Here is a 19,885-nt window from a genome sequence, read left to right as displayed (position 1 = left end):
GGACAGGCTTTGGGGAGTCAGGAGGAGAGTTACTCGCTGCAGGATTCCTAGCCTCTGACCTGCTCTTGTAGCCACAGTATTTATATACTACTTTTTCGATACGGCTGGGGCTGGTTTAGCACAGTGGGCTAAACAGCTGGCTTGTAATGCAGAACAAGGCCAGCAGCGCGGGTTCATTTCCCGTACCGGCCTCCCCGCACAGGCAGCGGAATGTGGCGACGAGGGGCTTTTCACAGTAACTTCATTGAAGCCTACTTGTGACAATAAGCGATTATTATTATTATATGGATAGTCCAGTTCAGTTTCTGGTAAATGGTAACCCCCAGGATATTGACAGTGGGGGATTCAGTGATGGTAAGGCCATTGAATATCAAGGCGGAGATATTGCTTTGCTCCCCTGTTGGCAACTAAGTGACTTCGGCACAATAAAACAGCCCCAAAACACATAAGGGAAGGTCAGGACAGGTGTGCAAAACCTTAGCCAAAGAGCTAAGCTTTAAGGTGTGTTTTAAGGACAGTGGATTGCAGCTGGTTCTTCCAGAGCTCAAGTTCTAATTTTATTAACAACTCACAAAAATTCTTTAATTGTAAACACCATACATTTCAGCAATTAAAACATTGACAAAAGTCATTCAGATGCCATATTACAGTTAGAGATAAGCACTCTCAGTTAAGTGTGGCACAATGGGTTTCTGGAGGGGGGAGTAACCTGCACGCACCTATAGTAAATTTGACACACTCCAGCGATTGAAACCGCTTTTATATTTACTGAGGAACCCAATGAGGCTGAGATTCAGTAAACCACCATGGGGGTTAGGACTCCCCAGGGAGGGCAGCACGCACAGCACCAGGGATCTGGGTTCGAATCCCAGCTTGGGTCACTGTCTGTGCGGATTCTGCTCGTTCTCCCGCTGTCTGCGTGGGTTTCCTCCGGGTGCTCCGGTTCCCTCCCACAAGTCCTGAAAGACGTGCTCGTTAGGTTGGCTATTCTGAATTCTCCCTCAGTGTATCGAACAGGTGCCGGAATATGGCGACAAGGGGATTTTCAGAGTGTTCACGTAAACCTACTTGCGACACTAATAAAGATTATTTTTATTCTCTCACCCATGCTCTGGAATGTTTGTAATAGAGTCGCATAGATCCCCAAAACTGCATACGTTCCACTTCTAAAATCAAACTGGGTTACCACAGCTGCTCTGGCACAGTTAAGGCAGGAAATCTCTGCAGAAACTCAGCCTCACTTGCCTTCGGCATTACACTCTTCCCCTCCTTTATGTTCCTGCCGGAATACTTCAATTTAAATACACAGACGTGCTTAACAGCTTAATGAAAGGTCTCTACATTTCTAAATGCCATCAATCATTCATTAAACAATCTTTGATTTTTCTATGGGTAACACTGAAAAAAGTCGAGCGGTCTTCTATTTCGGATGGCAGCGGTGTTGATCTTTTCTGAAGTCTCAACACTGTTGTGGGCACTCCTGCTTCAGGGCACTCCTGCTTCAGTCCTCTTTGTTATATAACGGCAGAAAATTAACTGTCCTTCATTATACATAGAACGATAGGTGGCATTGAGTGGTGGGAGGTATGAAAATGGTAAACGTTTGTTCCCTCATCAACACATTAAATCTATTCTCTCCCCATGGGCGGGTCTTTCCAAGTAGATATGTCACTTTCTATGCCAGTTAAAGCTTTTTTTTCCACCAATATATCTAATATCCAATCGAAATGGGTCAATTGGAATTGCCTTTATTTAAAGAAAAGTCCTCATTTTGTATTCAGTAACTGGAAGACCCATGCTCTTTGCTACAATGTCACAATGAGCAAAAGGATGGATAGGGGTCCCCTTTCCCCCATGTTGCTCAAACTGGTCCCGCTCGCTCAAGTTGGTCAACAGCATAAACTGACAGCCAGGAGAGGGGCCACCCAGAATGGGGCTTGGAAGTTAGGAACCAGCAGATGTACAGGAATGCAGCCCGTCACTTGTAAAAAATGCCCCTTTGTTGATTGGGAACAGTGCACGTCACTCGGTCAAGGCCCAATGCTGAACACACAATGCTCCCCCACTGAAAGAAAAGCTCCTTCTGGCGGTAAAACATTAAGTGGATGAACTGAACTGGCCACTTCAGACGGTGCAGATTCACCTGAGCACACATTCATTCATTTAAACTTGTGGAATTGCTCAGGGCCGAGAATTGTGGCCCAGGCAGATTCGTATTATGGTTTCTCTCTTCGACTTGCAGCAATCCTCCAATCCATCCCCGAACACAAGTTTAAAGCTCGGAATACCCAAAATCCGTGGGCAACAGCGGAAACCGTGCAGCTCTCTCCAAACCAAAGCTTACACGGAATCTGCTATATTAAGCAGTGGTATCACAAATACAGATATATCATCGAATGAGGCAAAGCTGCCATCTTCTAGTTTCCAGTCACCATCTTGTAGCGTTCCTCTTGCCTTATTTACAAGGCACTGGGCCAGCATCGTGAACCTGCAGAAATAAAGATGGGTTACTTTCAAGGCTAGGCTACGTGACGAAGGAATAAGGATATTGTATTTTAAAAACAAACCTTATTACCAGCGCAGTATTAAAATATCTTTAACATCACACCAGAAAATAGCTACTCAATCCACTGAATACACAATCCTTAATTGCTATCTTTATTCCCACTCAAACAACAAGAAAAACCATCTCAGCTCTCAATCTACTTTAAATACGGTAGCACAGTGGTTAGCACTGTTGCTTCACAGCACCAGGGTCCCGGGTTCAATTCCCGGCTTCGGTCACTGTCTGTGCGGAGTCTGTACGTTCTCCCCAATTTATTTTAAAACATGATTTTTAAAAAACAAATTTGCTCATGGGACGTGGGCCTCGCAGGCTGTGCCAGCATTTATTGCCCATCCCTAATTACCCTTGAGGGAGCAGTTAAGAGTCAATCAAGAGTGCCGTGGGTCTGGAGTCACATGTAGGCCAGACCAGGTAAGGATGGCTTATTCCTTCCCTAAAAGGACATCAATGAACCAGATGGGTTTTTACAACAATTGACAATGGTTTCATGGTCATCATTAGACTTGTAATTCCAGATTTTTATTGAATTCAAATTTCACCTTCTGCAGTGACGGGATTTGGAACCGGGATCCCCAGAGCATTACTCTGGGTCTTTGGTTTACCAGTACAGCGACAATACCGCTACAGCCCCACCTCCACCGACACACGCACCCACTCACACACACACCCTTACACCACCGCTCCACCCCACACACTAACCCTTACTGCACCAAATACCTATACAGGCTGAGCATCCCTTAACCGAAATTCCGAAAACTGCAAAATTCCAAAATCTGCACTTTTTTTTGAGCGTCGCTGTGATGAGTGGGAAATCCCACAAGGCTCTGGGAAGGTTCCCGGGGGATGCACAGTTCCCAACCTGCGCACCGCAGATGCATATTCCGAAATCCGATACATACTCAGCCCCAAGCATTTCGGATAAGGGATGCTCAACCTGTAATACATCGGAAATTCCTACATTCAGCACCGTAGGCAAGCCTCAACCAAACAAGTTCAGCAGGTTTCCCGGAATAAGGGCAGCACGGTGGCGCAGTGGGTTAGCCCTGTTGGGGCATGGCACCGAGGTCCCATTACGGGTTACGTGGCTGGTTTAGCACAGGGCTAAATAGCTGGCTTTTAAAGCAGACCAAGGCAGTTCAATTCCCGTACCAGCCTCCCCGAACAGGCGCCGGAATGTGGAGTCTAGGGGCTTTTCGCAGTAACTTCATTTGAAGCCTACTTGTGACAATAAGCGATTTCATTTCATTTCAATTCCCAGGTTTGATCCCAGCTCTGGGTCACCGTCCGTGTGGAGTTTGCACATTCTCCCCGTGTCTGCGTGGGTTTCACCCCCACAACACAAAGATGTGCAAGGTAGGTGGATTTAACACTCTAAATTGCCCCTTAATTGGAAAAAAATGAATTGGGTACACTAAATTTATTTGAAAAAAAGTTTCCCGGAATAGGTAATCAGGAATAATACTCTTTGGCTGATTTTCCCCTCTGTATCCGAGTTGGATATCAGTGAAAACCGTGTCCCTTCCTCCTAGTCGAATATAAATGGGAAATTGAACTCTGGGCCTTTTGGCCTGTTAAGGCATATGCTGCCTTTATTAATGGTACACTAGTGCAGCAACAAATTGATTTTATATCAGATCTTGGAATTTGACAGCCTGCATCATCGTTCACGTCGCATTTTGCTGCATTATGGTGACCAGAACCTGCAAGTGATGACCATCCTTTACCTGCGTGGATTGTGATTCTGATCTTCCAAAAATCTCTGGCTGGTGTCCGCCACCTCTTTATTAGACATGACATCCCATAATCCGTCAGTGGCCATTACGAGGACATCGCTTTGCCCAAATTCTTGTTGTCCCAGGTCGAAGACTGTAACCTTTTAAATAAAAGAAAATGGGGAGAAGCCCTGATGAATACAAAGTACATCTGACATCTACGATCCTGGCTCCTGGCAAACCTATTGAGAATTATTTTACAATGTGTGAAGTTATTTTTTTTTTGGTATCCAGCTCCATGTACAGGGGGAGTGCTGCACTGCCAGAATACCACATTTTTATCCCTCAATCAACATTAAAGAACAGATTTCAGGCCGAGTATCTTTGATTTGTAAATCCAAAAACCGGGCACATCTAAAACCTGCGTTGTGGTGAACCCCATCAGCATTTAGCACGGGAAGTCCCTCACCCAAGCCGACACGAACCCCACTTGACCTTTAGCACTGGAAGTCCAGTTGTTTGCCTGCACTCGATGCATACCTATATGTGGTATCTCAAAACCAAAATTATCCGAAGCGTGATCGGCCACAAGGATTTTGGATAATAGATACTCTATCTGTATAAGTCACTATCACAGAACTGTTAAGCCGCAGACAAAGGCAGCCATTCGGCACAGAGTGTCTGCACCAGCTCTCCAGACAAGCATCACGACTTAACGCCATTCCCCTGTCTTTTTCCCGTACACCTGTACATTGCTCCTATTCAAGTATGATGTGGAGATGCCGGCGTTGGACTGGGGTGGGCACAGTGAGAAGTCTTACAACACCAGTCAAACAGGTTTGTTTGAAATCACTAGCTTTCGGAGCGTAGCTCCTTCCTCAGGTGAAACTGAGGAAACAAACCTGTTCAACTTTAACATGGTGTTGCAAGACTTCTTTCTATTCAAGTAATCATCTAATGCCCACTTGAATGCCTCGATTGAACCCGCCTCCACCACACTTCCAGGCAGTGCATTCCAGACCTGAACCACACTTTGTGTGAAAAAGTTATTTTCACATCACATTTGCTTCTTTTACAAATCAGCTTAAATCTGTATCCTCTCGGTCTTGTAAGCCCATAAGACATAGGAGCAGAATTAGACCACACGGCCCATCGAGTTTGCTCTGCCATTCAACCATGGCTGAAATGTTACTCATCCCCATTCTCCTGCCTCCTCCCCAGAACTCCTGACCACTTATTAATCAAAAATTATCTATCTCTGTCTTAAAGACACTCAGTGATTTGGCCTCCACAGTCTTCTGCGGCAGAGTTCCACTGATTCACCACCGTCTGGCTGAAGAAATTCCATCTCATCTCTGTTTTAAAGAATCGTCCCTTTAGTTTGAGATGGTGTCCTCTGGTTCTAGTTTTTCCTACAAGTGGAGACATCCTCTTCAAGCCCACTCTATCCAGGCCTCACAGTGGCCTGTAAGTTTCAATAAGATTCTCCCTCATCCTTCTAAACTCAAACGAGTACAGACCCAGAGTCCTCAACCGTTCATCATACGACAAGCTCTTCATTCCAGGGATCATTATTGCGAACCTCCAGAGGTTCACAAGGCCAGCACATCCTTCCTTAGATATGTGGCCCAAAACTGCTCACAAAACTCCAAATTGTTAGACGTTTAGCTGCTGTTGTATAAAGAGTCAAAGGTTCTGCTCCTTTTCCACAAACACCGTTAATTTACTTCAACAGACTCTGGACAAACCTCTAACATCACATCACCTGACACAAAGGCCACCTGAAGCCCCTTTACATGTCAGTGTCAATTATTGGGTACTTAACATAAACGAGACAACTAATTGGAATGTCTCTTAACCCATAACTTAAAAGTCTCCCCTTCCTTGGAGAAAAAAAATTAGGTGAAAACAAAATTACAAGACGCTCAAAAACACACACGCAATTTCCCCCCTTCTTTTATTTATCTTTTTTTTTTGGACCAGTCACAGAAACAGGCACCCTTCATTAACAATATCCAAAATTTTCTGTGAGCTCGCCCCTCTTTTTTGTAAAACAGTCTGACAATTGATGGCTACTGTCAACCCATTTAATTTGTGCTATTTCCCATCTGTCCAACGTCTGCTTCAAACTTGAGATGTCTATCCTTAACCTTTTTTCATTGACACTTTTTGTAGAGTGCACCTTTTCCCACGGAGATTTATTGTCAATGTGACATTCAATAGGTATATTGCCCAAATCCCCCAATCTCCGTCAATATCTGAAATATATAAAAGGCCGAATCCACCGCCTCTACAAGGCTTAACGTCTCAGCAGCCAAAGTGTTTTTGACCACTCTCCTTATTTTTTTGTTTCCTATACAAGAGGGCAACATTTACCACAGTTCCCCAAAAAGGAAAATTATAAAACCTCCTGCGCTTGATACCCCATCACATAAATTTGCATAGAAAGCATCACTACAAACTATGAGTTTCAGGTGCCGAAGGTCACCTAAAACTGGCAACCTCAAAACACACTCCTGCATTTTTAGTTTGACCAACGCTTTATTTGCTCTTATTATGTCTTCTGGTTTTGCACAGGGCTAAAGAGCTGGCATTTAATTTAAAGCAGACCAAGGCAGGCCAGCAGCACGGTTCAATTCCCATACCAGGCGCCGGAATGTGGCGACCAGGGGCTTTTCACAGTAACTTCATTTGAAGCCTACTTGTGACAATAAGCGATTTTCATTTCATCACATTGGGGTCATTCATTTTTGTACTTAACTCTAAGACATCAAAACTCACATCCGGTCTAGTCGGTCTACCTAACCAATTAGTTGCCCAATTAGACTTTGCAGTTGCTCTATTTCCATCTTTGAAACCATTGCGGCTTTTTGTGAAACCTGGCCACGGCTAATTGCTATTGGAGGATGCTTTCCAAATAATATTGCTGACATAAAGCTGCCCCTAACTTAGTCTGTCCGATTTCCAGTCCAATATATTTAAATGCACCTGAAGCCTGGCTTCCAATCCTGAATTCTTTCCTCAAACCATACAATAGCTTCAAAATCACTAGTCCCACCCCACAAAAAATCATTGACATGCACTATAAAGATGTCAGAAAGATTTCCTTTATAGTGCCAGTAAAACATTGCCGGATCTGCTTCCAAGTGGTAACAGCCTAACTTTAACAAAACTGACCTTACCGAAAAATACCACACTCTATACGCATCATTTAATCCATATACACATTTGTTCAACTTTCAGAGTACCCCTTCTATGTTAGCTGCCTCTTTAGGAGGACGGAGAAAAATGTCTCTCGGGAGCTGAAGCCCCTGCAAGAAGGCAGCTTTTATATCTATAGATTTGCATTCCCATGCCTTTGTGGCTAATAGAGCCAAGAAGATCTTTAAAATAACCTTTCCTGCTGTAGGTGAATCTACCCTTAAATCCTGATCTTCTAAGTTATCTTCAAATCCCCTCGCCACAAGCCTGGCCTTTGCCTTATAAGTTCCATCCGGAAGACGTTTTTCCGTGCAAATCCATCTGTGGGATAAAGCTCTTTGTCCCCTATCCGGTACTTCCGTGTATACCCCAAATTCAGTCCAACTATGCAGTTCTTGCTGTTTGGCACCATTGATAAGTTTTTCATCTAACTTATTGGAAGCCACCAAAATCTCACGTGCATGTGGGCTTCTACTCCTATTAGTATTTGTAGTCTTACTCATGTTCCGAGACTTTGATAAACTACGTCCCCTCTCCTGCCTGGTATCTCGTTCTGTACTGCTACTGCTTGATCTTTCCCTTCTGCTGTGGGATGTCCTTTCAATAGTTCTCGACCTTTTCCTGTGGACCTGTTCACTATCCGATGAACTATCTGAACTGGCACTGCGTTTCTGTGCCCTCCATTTTTGAACTTAGTGTTCCCAATCCATTGTCTTGACTCCCTCCCTGAATGCCGTACATTCAACCAATGTTTATACTTTCCAGTGGCCTTCCCTGCTCTACTAATAACAGTTGCATCATGCCATTGACTAGACCCTTCAGGCAAGTATGTCACTTTTGTACCAACTTTTGGCAGTTGTTCTTTTGGAAAAATGGCCTGTTCGTGTTCCTCTACAAAAACCCTGTCTATATCAGTTAACTGGTCCTCATAGTTCTGTAACATGTGCGTACCAGATGACCCTGGTTCCTCATCATATCTGTCTGCTCTGTCTAAATTTGAAAATTTGTAATCTGTACCCATTATCCTTGATGAATGTACCCTAACAGTTTGATTGCCATGTTGCAAAATAATTGTTTTGCGATCTATGCCTATGATCTTCCCTGGGCCTTTCCATTCATTAAAATTGTCTCTCTTATAGTATACTATGTCTCCTTGCTGAAAAACGGTATTTGATGGCCGTACATTATGCCTCAAAGCTCTGCGAATTCTTTCAGAGACTTCTGCTTCCAAAAAAGCTTTTCTACTGCTATGTAATGCATTTAAATGCTCAGCAAAGGCAGAGCTAATTGTAGTCCCTTCCCAAGCTGGAGGCTGGTCATCCAAAATGGACGGAATTTTAGGATTTCTACCAAACACTAATTGATAGTGGCTATAGCCCCCAACCATCTGCAATGAATTTTTTGCATGTACCGCCCATGCTAAAGCTGAATTTAATGTGCAGTTTGGTCTATCTGCGAAAATTTTCCAGAGCATGTTATCTATTACTGCATGGTTTCTTTCACACACACCATTACTAAATGGGCTTTCTGCGGCCGTATTCAGAACTGTGATATTCACGTTTTCACACATATCCCTAAACTCATCATTTGCACATTCTCCCCCATTGTCCGTAAGAAATTTTGCCGATGGGCCCATTCCTGTCCCTATCCACTTTTCCACGATTTGATCCAAAATTACTCTCTTTTCTTTACTTCGTACAATCGTCGATTGACTAAATCTGGTTGCTAAATCTACAAAATGCAAAATAAATATATTATTTGCTTTATCCCGGATCTTATGGTCCATGGCCACAACGTCGTTAAAATCCCTGGCCAAAGGTAGGGTTACTATCGGTCGTGCTGGTGTCCTTCTGTACTTCCTACAAACTTCACAGCGATCACTAACCTGTTCTATTAGCTTAGTATAGTCTTCATCCCTTGCCTCTGCATCCTTTAATACATTTTTCAGCCTCTGCGGAGACGGATTTGCAAATTGCCTTTGCAGTTTTAATACAACAAGCTTTTTATCAGCTAAAGTCCCATTTTCAACTGCCATTAACACATCCTTACCAACTGTACTTGAAATATTATTTGTCAGTAATGGAATACAATAGTGTCCTGACTGTGTAAATTTTAAGTCCACCGTCTTTCCAAAAACTGTTGTCTTATCCTGTTCCATATCCAGTTTCATGTGTGCTTTCTTCATCGACGGTCTGCTCAGAAGCAAAGGTATCTCATGAAATGATTCACTCCGGCAATATTGCAAGGGATCATGACTCTTTTCAGCGACTTCAGAGTATTATCATCCCCAAACCTGAAACTTGTGGAACTTTCAAACTCCTTAACCTTGTTACGATTTTCAGCAGTCAAGGAGTCCAGGTAACATTTCAACCAGTCAATTCCACACACAATAGATGTGCAGCCACTGTCCAATACAGCACAATTGAAGGATTCTGCAACCAACACCCTCATTACCGGCGTAAAACTGCTTGTTAATAGGACAATGCCTTCTTTCTGGTCACTATCTTTTTCCTCTTCTGTGTCATGTGTCACTTCAAACACCCCATTATAACATGTTTGTTAGATCTACCATCCGGATTCAGCTGCACTTTGCGAATCACTAGATCTCAATAGAAATTGAAGTTAAAACTTCTCAGGTGCAAATAAGAATTGTTTTATTTGTCTTCTATTGATTACAATTGAGAGTCATTTAAAAGGCAATTTGTAGACATTTGAAACCTTCAAAGAATCACAGAAATGATTTTCTTGCTTAGGCCAACAGCTCGCAATAACTTCAAAAGTCAAGTCAGAAAGTGAAATATGAAAGACAGCGAATAGTTAAGTCAAAGTACAGATTGATTCCGGAGAGAATGAGAAAATGATCCAGCTAAAAATGGCCGAACGAAACTTCACTGTTATACTGGATCATATCTGTCTTTAGCCATCTAATTACACCCCAATATAATCCTAATTGGGTTGGAGTTAGATTCAAATACATTTGATTTGATGGTAAGCTGTCCATCTTTAATATGCAACATGAACCTAAAATGAATTCCTGTATGAGTTATGGAATGCTGTTATCGCAAGTGACCTGAACTGGTTTGTTGCTGAATACAATAGCGCCTTTAGGTTTCCGTGGCGTTGCCATGGAGCTTGCCCTGTCCGTGGTCACTTTATCTTGCAAATGTATTTGTTAGCCGAGAAAGAATGCTGTTTTAATCTATCTGCTTCTGTGTTCTGTTGAAGCCATGTTTTGAAATGACCTGAGGTTATGAGTGAGTTTTTAAATGGTATTTAATAGACTAGGGGGCTTAATGCAAAATAGCTATCTCTTACCTATAGAAAACAGCTGGCTTCTACAGTGTTGGACAGTTGAAAGCATAATGGTATTGAGAGTCACATTGAAAAGATCGATTTATCATGCCCCGTGCATATCTGGGGTTCACCTTCCTATTATAGGTTCTAACTGGGTTTCTGTCTTCATAATTTCCAGGTCCCGATCTCCTTCTATAGTCTTGGAACCTGTTTGTAGCCGTACGATTTCGCCATCCTGTTAGTAGTGTATCTGCCATATTCTGCTTTATTGCTGGCTGACCTATTTGGGTCATCAGAGCCATCGGAATCGAATGTTTCCCCAGAAACATTTTTGTCATCTGTTCGAATAAGGTACCCTTATCAGTAAACTGAACTCCTGTCAAAACCAGGAGCCTATCCATGTTGTTCACTCTAGAACAGTCAAGTAATTTAAAGGCCAATACAGACTGTGTTCCTGCAGCCTTTTATATAGTCTGCCAAATTCCATTATATAGTCTTCAATGGAGAAATCCACTATTTTCTGGAACCTATCAGCTCAACAAGTCATCCTTCTTATAAATCTGATCCATATAATGTAATAGAGTCTGCAGACCTTCTTCTGAGTCTAACTCTTCCAATTCCAGCTCAGAAAACACTTTGCTCCGGATTTTACTGTCATAAGGTAGAGAAAGAGCCAATGCCATACCTTGTTTTCTCTTTCCCAAGGCAGCTACCTGAGTCCACATAACTACTGCACTTCGCCATTGGTCGTACGATCCCCTTTCAGAAAATAAGGGGGGGGGGGGGGGTAGTCATATCCGGCCATCTTTATCCTAGGTTCAGCCATATATCTTTGGGTTTTTTTCTTCTCACATGTTTGGTCTGGAAAAGTTGTATCTTTTAACCCTTCACATTTGCACAGCAACTATCCTCTGCTACCATTTGTTAGACGTTTAGCTGCTTTGTATAAAGACTCAAAGGTTCTGCTCCTTTTCCACAAACACCTTTAATTTACTTCAACAGACTCTAACATCACATCACCTGACACAAAGGCCACCTGAAGCCCCTTTACATATCAGTGTCAATTATTGTGTACTTAACATAAATGGGACAACTAATTGGAATGTCTCTTAACCCATAATTTAACACAAATAGGGTCTGACCAGACCCTTATACAACCTCAGAAGTACATCCTTGCTCTTGTATTCTAGCCCTCTCGACATGAACGATGACATTGCATTTGGCTTCCTAACTGCTGACTGAACCTGCACGTTAACCTTAAGAAAATCTTAAACAAGGACTCCCAAGTCCCTCTGTGCTTCTGACTTCCTAAGCATTTCCCCATTTAGAAAATAGCCTATGCCTCCAATCCTCCTTCCAAAGTGTATAACCTCATACTTTTTCTGGATCCTTTTACAAGCAGGAACAGTTTCTCCTTATCTACTCTGTCCAGCCCCCTCATGATTTAAGGGGCTGTTTAGCACAGGGCTAAATCGCTGGCTTTGAAAGCAGACCAAGGCAGGCCAGCAGCACGGTTCAATTCCCGTAACAGCCTCCCCGAACAGGCGCCGGAATGTGGCGACTAGGGGCTTTTCACAGTAACTTCATTTGAAGCCTACTTGTGACAATAAGCGATTTATTTCATTTCATTTCATTTTGAACATCTCCATCAAATCCCCTCTTAAGCCTTCTTCTCTCCAAGGAGAACAGTCCCAACCTCTCCAATCTATCCTCATAACTGAAGTTTCTCATTCCTGGAACCATTATTGTAAACCTCTTCTGTACTCTCTCCAATGTGTTCACATCCTTCATACAGTGTGGCGCCCAGAACTGTACACAATACTCCAGCTGAGGTCGAATTGGTGTGTTGTACAAGTTCTGATTGCGGTTGTGCGATCTTGCTGTGCATATGGTTGCTGCATTTACTCTATTACAATAGTGACTACACTTCAAAAAATATTCCATTGCCTGTTAAGCACTTTGAGACATCAGCGGTTACAAAAGAATATAAGTTCAAGTCATTACAAAAAAGTTATGCTTTATTAATTCACAATGATTTGCACACAATAATTAAAACTGAATATCAGCCAACATTTGGCTTTGTAAAATGTTGTCAACAAAATAGGAAATCTAAAATAAAATAAATTTCTGCGCATCTGTATAATGATTTAAGGGCAGCAAGCTCACCTCGAGTTCAAATACAGCAATTAGTTCATTAAGCTTCATTCTCTAGATACAACATTCTGTGTGTCTTGATGAGATTATAACACTGGTTTTCTGACCACTATTGTGAGCAGAGCTAGGAATCACAATACACATTCTTCCCAAATCCTTACTTGATCCAGGGCTGTGGTTTTATGATTGCTGGCTACTCTTCCCGTACCTCTCTCAATTTAAAACATTTATTTCCCGGGATGTAGAAGCCTCTGGCAGCGGCAGCACCCTTAATTGCCCTCGAACCCATGTTTTGCAGGTCATTTCAGGAGGGAACTTAAGAGTCAATCACGCTGCTGTGGGCCTGGAATCACATGTAGGCCAGACCAGGTAAGGATGGCAGATTTCCATCCCTAAGACATTAGTGAACCAGGCAGGATTTTATAACAATAGTTGTCATGGTCACCATTTCAGAGGTTCACTTTCAATCCTAGTTTTTACAAATTAATTCAAATTTCACCAGCTGCCGTGGTGGGAATGGAACCCATGTCTATTCCAATTATATCACCACTCTCACCCCTATATTTGCTTACTTGAGCATTTCAGCCTCATTAGCGACAATGAGTCCATAACGCTCACTCACTTAATTGTTTGGAAGAAGAGTGCAGTAATTGTAGCAAAGAATACTGGTGATATAAAAGACAAATGAGTGAAGAATCTTCTATTCACACCCACCCACTGCCAGGAACAATACAGGGACCGAGATACGGGTGCTAAAAGCCGTTGCTGTTTCGCCTCTGTACTTACCTCAGGAATGCAGGATAAAAATGGTTTCACTTGGAGGTCACTGTCATAGACCATCAACCCATGGTCGCCAAGGCCTCGTGTTACTGCGATTGTCCCCATTACTCGAGTCTGAAAGGGAAGGCAAAATGGCAGTATGACTGGCAAGAATTCAGAGAAATGAAGGCTCTTAATGGATGGAAATATTGAAACAATACAAAATGGCACTTAGCGGATGTGTGTGTGCCAAGGAGGAGGGAGATAAATTGTAGCCAAGTCCAATATTGCATTCAGCGGTGGTGTAGACATCCACATGTTGGAAGTCACCAATGAACAGGAATGACCCCCCCCGCCCCCCCAAGCTGATGGCGACTATTCTGTTCCCACTCCCCTGCTGAAATGAGGCAACTGGATATATAGCAGGGAACTAGCAATTGATGGTCTGGAGTCTGCTGCTAGTGAACATAAACACAACAGCAAATCACATCCCCAAGACTTTCACTCTGGCAAACAGCCAGGCACCACTCTGGACCACCCAAGAATGGAAACCTGCTATGTGAGGGATCACAAGAGACGGGAAGCACACCACTGTATCAAAGCTCTGAGACGCTGGCCTGCTCGAGGTAGCTCATGCTGCCATGTCTGAATGCAGAGGACTTTCAGACAGCACACTGTGAAACCTTTGTTCAGCAAGGGTGCCAAAGGATGTGGGCCAGGGGTGGGTAAACGGGGCTGGGGCACAGATCAGCTCTCACCGAACTGAATGGCAAAGAGGACTTGGGAGTGTGCGACCGACCTGCTCCGGTTCCACCATTCGTAAAGTTCAGCTCAATCTGCAGCAGATCCCGTTTCTCCTCAAATATCACTAATCATAGGAGTAAACCCACAGCGTTTTGTGCACAATTGTTAATAGCCCACTCACGGCGGAATGTAACAAAGCCAATCAACTTGTGTTCCTAAAAACGATGACGGCAGTAATATCACCGCTTGCCTCTATGGGCCTTATCAGGGCAATGCAGCCTCTTTAATGTTGCACAACCTAGGGCAGTTTGTACAGCGATTTTTCAAATGTGTACCTGTCTTCCATCTCCGTGCACAACGGGGTACTTGAGGTCGTCTTCTTGTGCCATTTTGTATCCCCTGAAAAAAGACATAACAAGACTGTTGGCAATGGTTTTAAATCAGCGTGGGTTAATAGAGAGGGGCTGCAGCCATTGCTGGCATGAAAAGGATGCTTCGGAGGAGAATATTACGTAACGTATCACAGTTCAGAAGAAACCGGTTATCGGCTGTGGTAGCCTTCTTCCCTCAGTGTCAAGAGTGTGGGTCCAATTCCCATTCTAGAGACCCCCATCTACCTTCTCTACCTTCTCAGGGAATTGCAAAAGATCCCATGGCACCTTCTTGAATAGGAGCGGGTGAGTCCTGGCCACAGTTTTCTCACTAAACAAATCCTGTGCTCAATATGGCGTTTGTGAGAGCTTGCAGTGTGCAAATTGGCTTCCTACTTTATAATTGTGACTACACTTGAAAGAGTTTTTCAGATGCTGAAGTCACAAAAGATGCTATACAAATGAAATTCCTTGCTTTTAAAAGGTCTTTGGACAAGTTATTGCAAATTGGATAATAACTGGTGAAATAATATTGCTGAAGAGAGACATGCAGCCAAAGCCACTTCATCCTGCACGTTCTTGAGACAGACACAAGAATACCAAATTTCAAAGGGAACAGTAACTTTATACCACACGAGAAAAGCGACCGGATTGGCTAGCAAGTTAACTCTGATTGGTCGAGCCTGTGCCATGAAGAATGCACCAGGGAAGAGTTATCCCCCAAGCTTTTGTTTAAATTCAAACCAGGCAAGTCGACTCTGATTGGCAGAGGTGTTACTATGGGGGACACACCAAGGAACAATTGTCCGCCAAGCTTTTCTTTAGTCCAGTGGTCGTCGATCCCGGGGTCTCGAACATTCGATCATCGCTGCCTGCCGAACTGCGCAAGACTCGGGGTTTCTCGCAACGATGAGTGAATCAGCTCACTGCCTGCTGAATAACGGCAAAAGTTCTATGGGACTTGGGCAACGAGATTCACGCAGGTGCCAAAACTTGGAATAAGCTGGTTGAAGGCAAAATGAGTGAAGGAGCCGAGGACCTCCAAGGAGGGCAGAAATCTACCATTTAAACCAGGAACGGGAAAACAAACTTCAAGACCACTTGTCAACAGAATATAGCCTTGAGTAAAGTAGGTCATTTAGAACTGCATCAGTAGAAAATGCATGCAAAATTGTTTTTATAATTTCCCTTTAAACAGCGTGATTCGGGTGAAGAAATTTGGGACTTAATGGGGATTTTGAAATTTGCTCTTTTGAAAACCTGTGGCTCAAAGCAAGGCCAGCAAAGAGGCATCTTTTCACATTAGACATCTACTGGTGAAACACAAAACCATTCACCAATGGCAAAGTTATCAGGGAGGCTATGACAATTGCTGCCGACAATTCGTTCAAAGACTTGAAAAACAAAGGTGAAGTTATGACAACCATCAAGAGCATCCTGCTTGGCACCTTTAACAGTAGCCAAAAGGGTGGAATTGTCCGAAGATGTCTCTCAGCAAATACACCAAGAGTCTTTGGCCTGTGAATGTTTCTCACTGCAGTTTGAGGAATCAGTAGACATGACAGATATGACCCAACTGATTGTTTTTGTTTGCATGTCATATAAAAATTCTTTTGTAGACAAGAGGCGAGGATGCCGACAACAAATTCAAAAGGTGCACAATTGGGAACAACATTCCGATCAAGAAACTTGTTTCAATCACAACTGAGTGTGTACCATAAATACTGGGATCAATGCTGTCGTTGTTGCGCTTTGCAGAAATGATCCTGAATTCTGCTCCTTTGTCAATTACCACTGTGTTATCCACCAATATGCGAGCAAGTTATTGACTTTCCCTCATGTAATGGCAGTTGCTGTCAAGATATTCAACTCAATTCATGCCAGCATCATTTGCTCAAATCCTTACTCAATGAGCTTGATGCCACCTACAGTGAACTAATCCCTCGTGCAGATGTGAGGTGATTAAGTTGAGGAAAGGTACACCAGAGATTTTTAAAATCGGCTCCATGGAATTGTCACCTTGCTTAAATAAAGGAGGCGCATAGTGAGCTGTCAGATGACGCGTGATTACTGGACTTGACGATGTTTCTTACGGATACAAGTGGAAAATGGAATGAGCTGAATCGCGAACTGCAAGGGAGCGACAGAGGCTTGTCACACATGATCAGTGTAGTGAATGCGTTCAAATTGAAATTGGGCCAGATGTCCTCCCAGTTAAAGAACATAATTACTCAGCACTTCCCAAATCTGGAGAAAATCCAACAACAGGTCAAACAGAAAGGTTTCCATCCCAACACACTTTGTTGTTATGTTCTCTATTTTGTTTTACCTGGATGGTTCGGATGCAGAGTGCTGAATAAAGAACACAAAGCTTTGTTAACAAACAAAACTATAATTTTATTTACACTACTGTCATAATATCCACTCATGTATATAATGAGATGCAGACAGGCAGTGATTGACACACAGGATAACCAATGAACACACACGACACATAACAACCTATCACCAGACAGGACACCACCACTATAAAGCACACAGGGCATTAAGACTCTCTCTCTCTCTACAGGACACAGCTACTGAGATAGTAAGAGTGCACAAGCCGGACTTCCGGGTGCGGCGATGACCAGCTGAGTCGCACGTTTCGGCAGCTCCCTGTGAAACGGACTTTTGGGCTCTTGATAGGAGCCCCAACGGCAATTTTAACGGCTAAAAACACCGTGCGGTAAACCAGGAGGGTGTTCCCCCTGGACACGGATGGAAAAAGGAGAGGGAAGTGGCCGGATTGCAGCGGATCCTTTGGAACAACGGCAAGGAAGGCAAGCAAAAACCAAGATGGCGTCGGAAGGTGGCAGTTTCATATGGGGCCCTGAACAACAAGAGTTCTTGAAATGCTGCGTGGAGGAGATAAAAAAGGAAATGAAGAAAGAGTTGTTGGCCCCGATACTACAGGCGATCGAAGGGCTAAAGGAGGAACAAAAGACCCAGGAGCAGGAGCTTCGGGTCGTGAAGGCGAAAGCAGCCGAGAATGAGAACGATATACAGGGCCTGGTGGTGAAGTCGGAGATACAGGAGGCACACCAGAAACGATGTGTGGAGAGGTTGGAGGCACTGGAAAACAACGCAAGGAGGAACAACCTGAGGATTCTTGGCCTTCCTGAAGGTGTGGAGGGGGCGGACGTCGGGGCATATGTGAGCACGATGCTGCATTCGTTAATGGGAGCGGAGGCCCCGACGGGTCCGTTGGAGGTGGAGGGAGCGTACCGAGTTATGGCGCGAGGATCGAGAGCAGGAGAAACTCCCAGAGCCATAGTGGTGAGATTCCTCCGTTTTAAGGATAGAGAAATGGTCCTTAGATGGGCGAAGAAAACTCGGTGCAGTAAATGGGAGAACGCGGTGATCCGCGTTTATCAAGACTGGAGTGCGGAGGTGGCGAGAAGGAGGGCGAGCTTTAATCGGGCCAAGGCGGTACTTCACAAAAGGAAGATAAAATTTGGAATGCTGCAACCGGCAAGACTGTGGGTCACATATCAAGGGAGGCACCACTACTTTGAGACGGCGGATGAAGCGTGGACTTTTATTGTAGAAGAAAAACTGGAATGAGTGGATTATGAAAAAGAACGTTTGGACAAAGTGGTGGGGCGAATGGGGGGGGCGAAGAGGGGTTTTATGTTCTAATCCTGCGGTATGGTAACTTTTCTTTCTCCCACAGGTGGTGATGGGGGGAGGTGGGGAGGGAGAGGAGATGGGGCATTGGCCATGGGAGGCGGGGCCGAGGGAGAGGCGCGGGCTTGGTTCCCGCGCTATGATAATTATGGCGGATATAGAGAAGCAGGAAGGAGGGGGCGTCGCACGGTGCGAGCCGTGGTCACGGGGGGAAGCCGAGGTCAGCCAGAGTTTGCTGACCTCTGGGAGCAACATGGGGGGAGTAATTACGCTAGCGGGGGGTCTAGCGGGGGTGGGGGGGGTGGGAGGGGGGAATTACTGGGTTGCTGCTGCTGGGGAAAGGGGGGAGTGAGTACGGGAGAGGATGGGCGGGGGGGCACCGCCTGGGGGAGATACAGCTGCGTGGGAACTGGGTGAGAAGCTGGAAAAAGATGATGGCTAACCGGCAAGGGGGGGGGGGGGGGGGTGGGAAGCCCCCCAACTCAGCTGATCACGTGGAACGTGAGAGGGCTCAACGGGCCGATAAAGAGGGCACGAGTACTCGCACACCTTAAGAAACTTAAAGCAGATGTGGATATGTTACAGGAAACGCACCTGAAACTGATAGACCAGGTTAGGCTGCGTAAAGGATGGGTGGGGCAGGTGTTCCATTCGGGGCTGGATGCGAAAAACAGGGGGGTGGCTATATTAGTGGGGAAGCGGGTAATGTTCGAGGCAAAGACTATAGTGGTGGATAACGGGGGCAGATACGTGATGGTGAGTGGCAAATTACAGGGAGAGATGGTGGTTTTGGTAAACGTGTATGCCCCGAACTGGGATGATGCCAACTTTATGAGGCGAATGCTAGGACGCATCCCGGACCTAGAGACGGGAAAGCTGATAATGGGGGGAGACTTTAACACGGTGTTGGAACCAAGGCTGGATAGGTCGAAGTCCAGGACTGGTAGGAGGCCGGCAGCAGCCAAGGTGCTTAAGGATTTTATGGAGCAGATGGGAGGTGTGGACCCGTGGAGATTCAGTAGACCTAGGAGTAAGGAGTTCTCGTTTTTCTCCTATGTCCATAAAGTCTATTCGCGCATAGACTTTTTTGTGTTGGGTAGGGCATTGATCCCGAAGGTGAGGGGAACGGAATATACGGCTATAGCCATTTCGGATCATGCCCCACACTGGGTGGACTTGGAGATAGGGGAGGAAACAGGAGGGCGCCCACCCTGTAGAATGGACATGGGACTAATGGCGGATGAGGGGGTGTGTCTAAGGGTGAGGGGATGTATTGAAAAGTACTTGGAACTCAATGACAATGGGGAGGTTCAGGTGGGAGTGGTCTGGGAGGCGTTGAAGGCGGTGGTTAGGGGGGAGCTGATATCAATAAGGGCACATAAAGGGAAGCAGGAGAGTAAGGAACGGGAGCGGTTGCT

At 44.6% G+C, this 19,885-nt stretch overlaps 1 protein-coding gene across 3 annotated transcripts in view; it reads right to left on the bottom strand.

Moving 5' to 3' along the window:
- Positions 1–532: 532 nt before the first annotated feature.
- Positions 533–19,885, bottom strand: part of LOC140388553 (protein phosphatase 1M-like) — a 67,607-nt gene continuing 48,254 nt past the window's right edge. For all 3 annotated transcript variants that reach the window (XM_072472946.1, XM_072472944.1, XM_072472945.1), the window contains exons 7-10: positions 14,766–14,829; positions 13,714–13,821; positions 4,291–4,439; positions 533–2,488 (exon numbers count right to left, since the gene is read on the bottom strand). In XM_072472946.1, the coding sequence (XP_072329047.1) occupies positions 2,341–2,488; positions 4,291–4,439; positions 13,714–13,821; positions 14,766–14,829 (469 nt within the window). In that variant the 3' untranslated portion in view covers positions 533–2,340. The remainder of the gene's footprint in view (positions 2,489–4,290; positions 4,440–13,713; positions 13,822–14,765; positions 14,830–19,885) is intronic.

Source organism: Scyliorhinus torazame, chromosome 13 (assembly GCF_047496885.1).
Source record: "Scyliorhinus torazame isolate Kashiwa2021f chromosome 13, sScyTor2.1, whole genome shotgun sequence".
Taxonomy (NCBI): Eukaryota; Metazoa; Chordata; class Chondrichthyes; order Carcharhiniformes; family Scyliorhinidae; genus Scyliorhinus; species Scyliorhinus torazame.
Note: the sequence above shows the minus strand (reverse complement) of the source record. Positions and strands in the feature narration are given on the sequence as shown.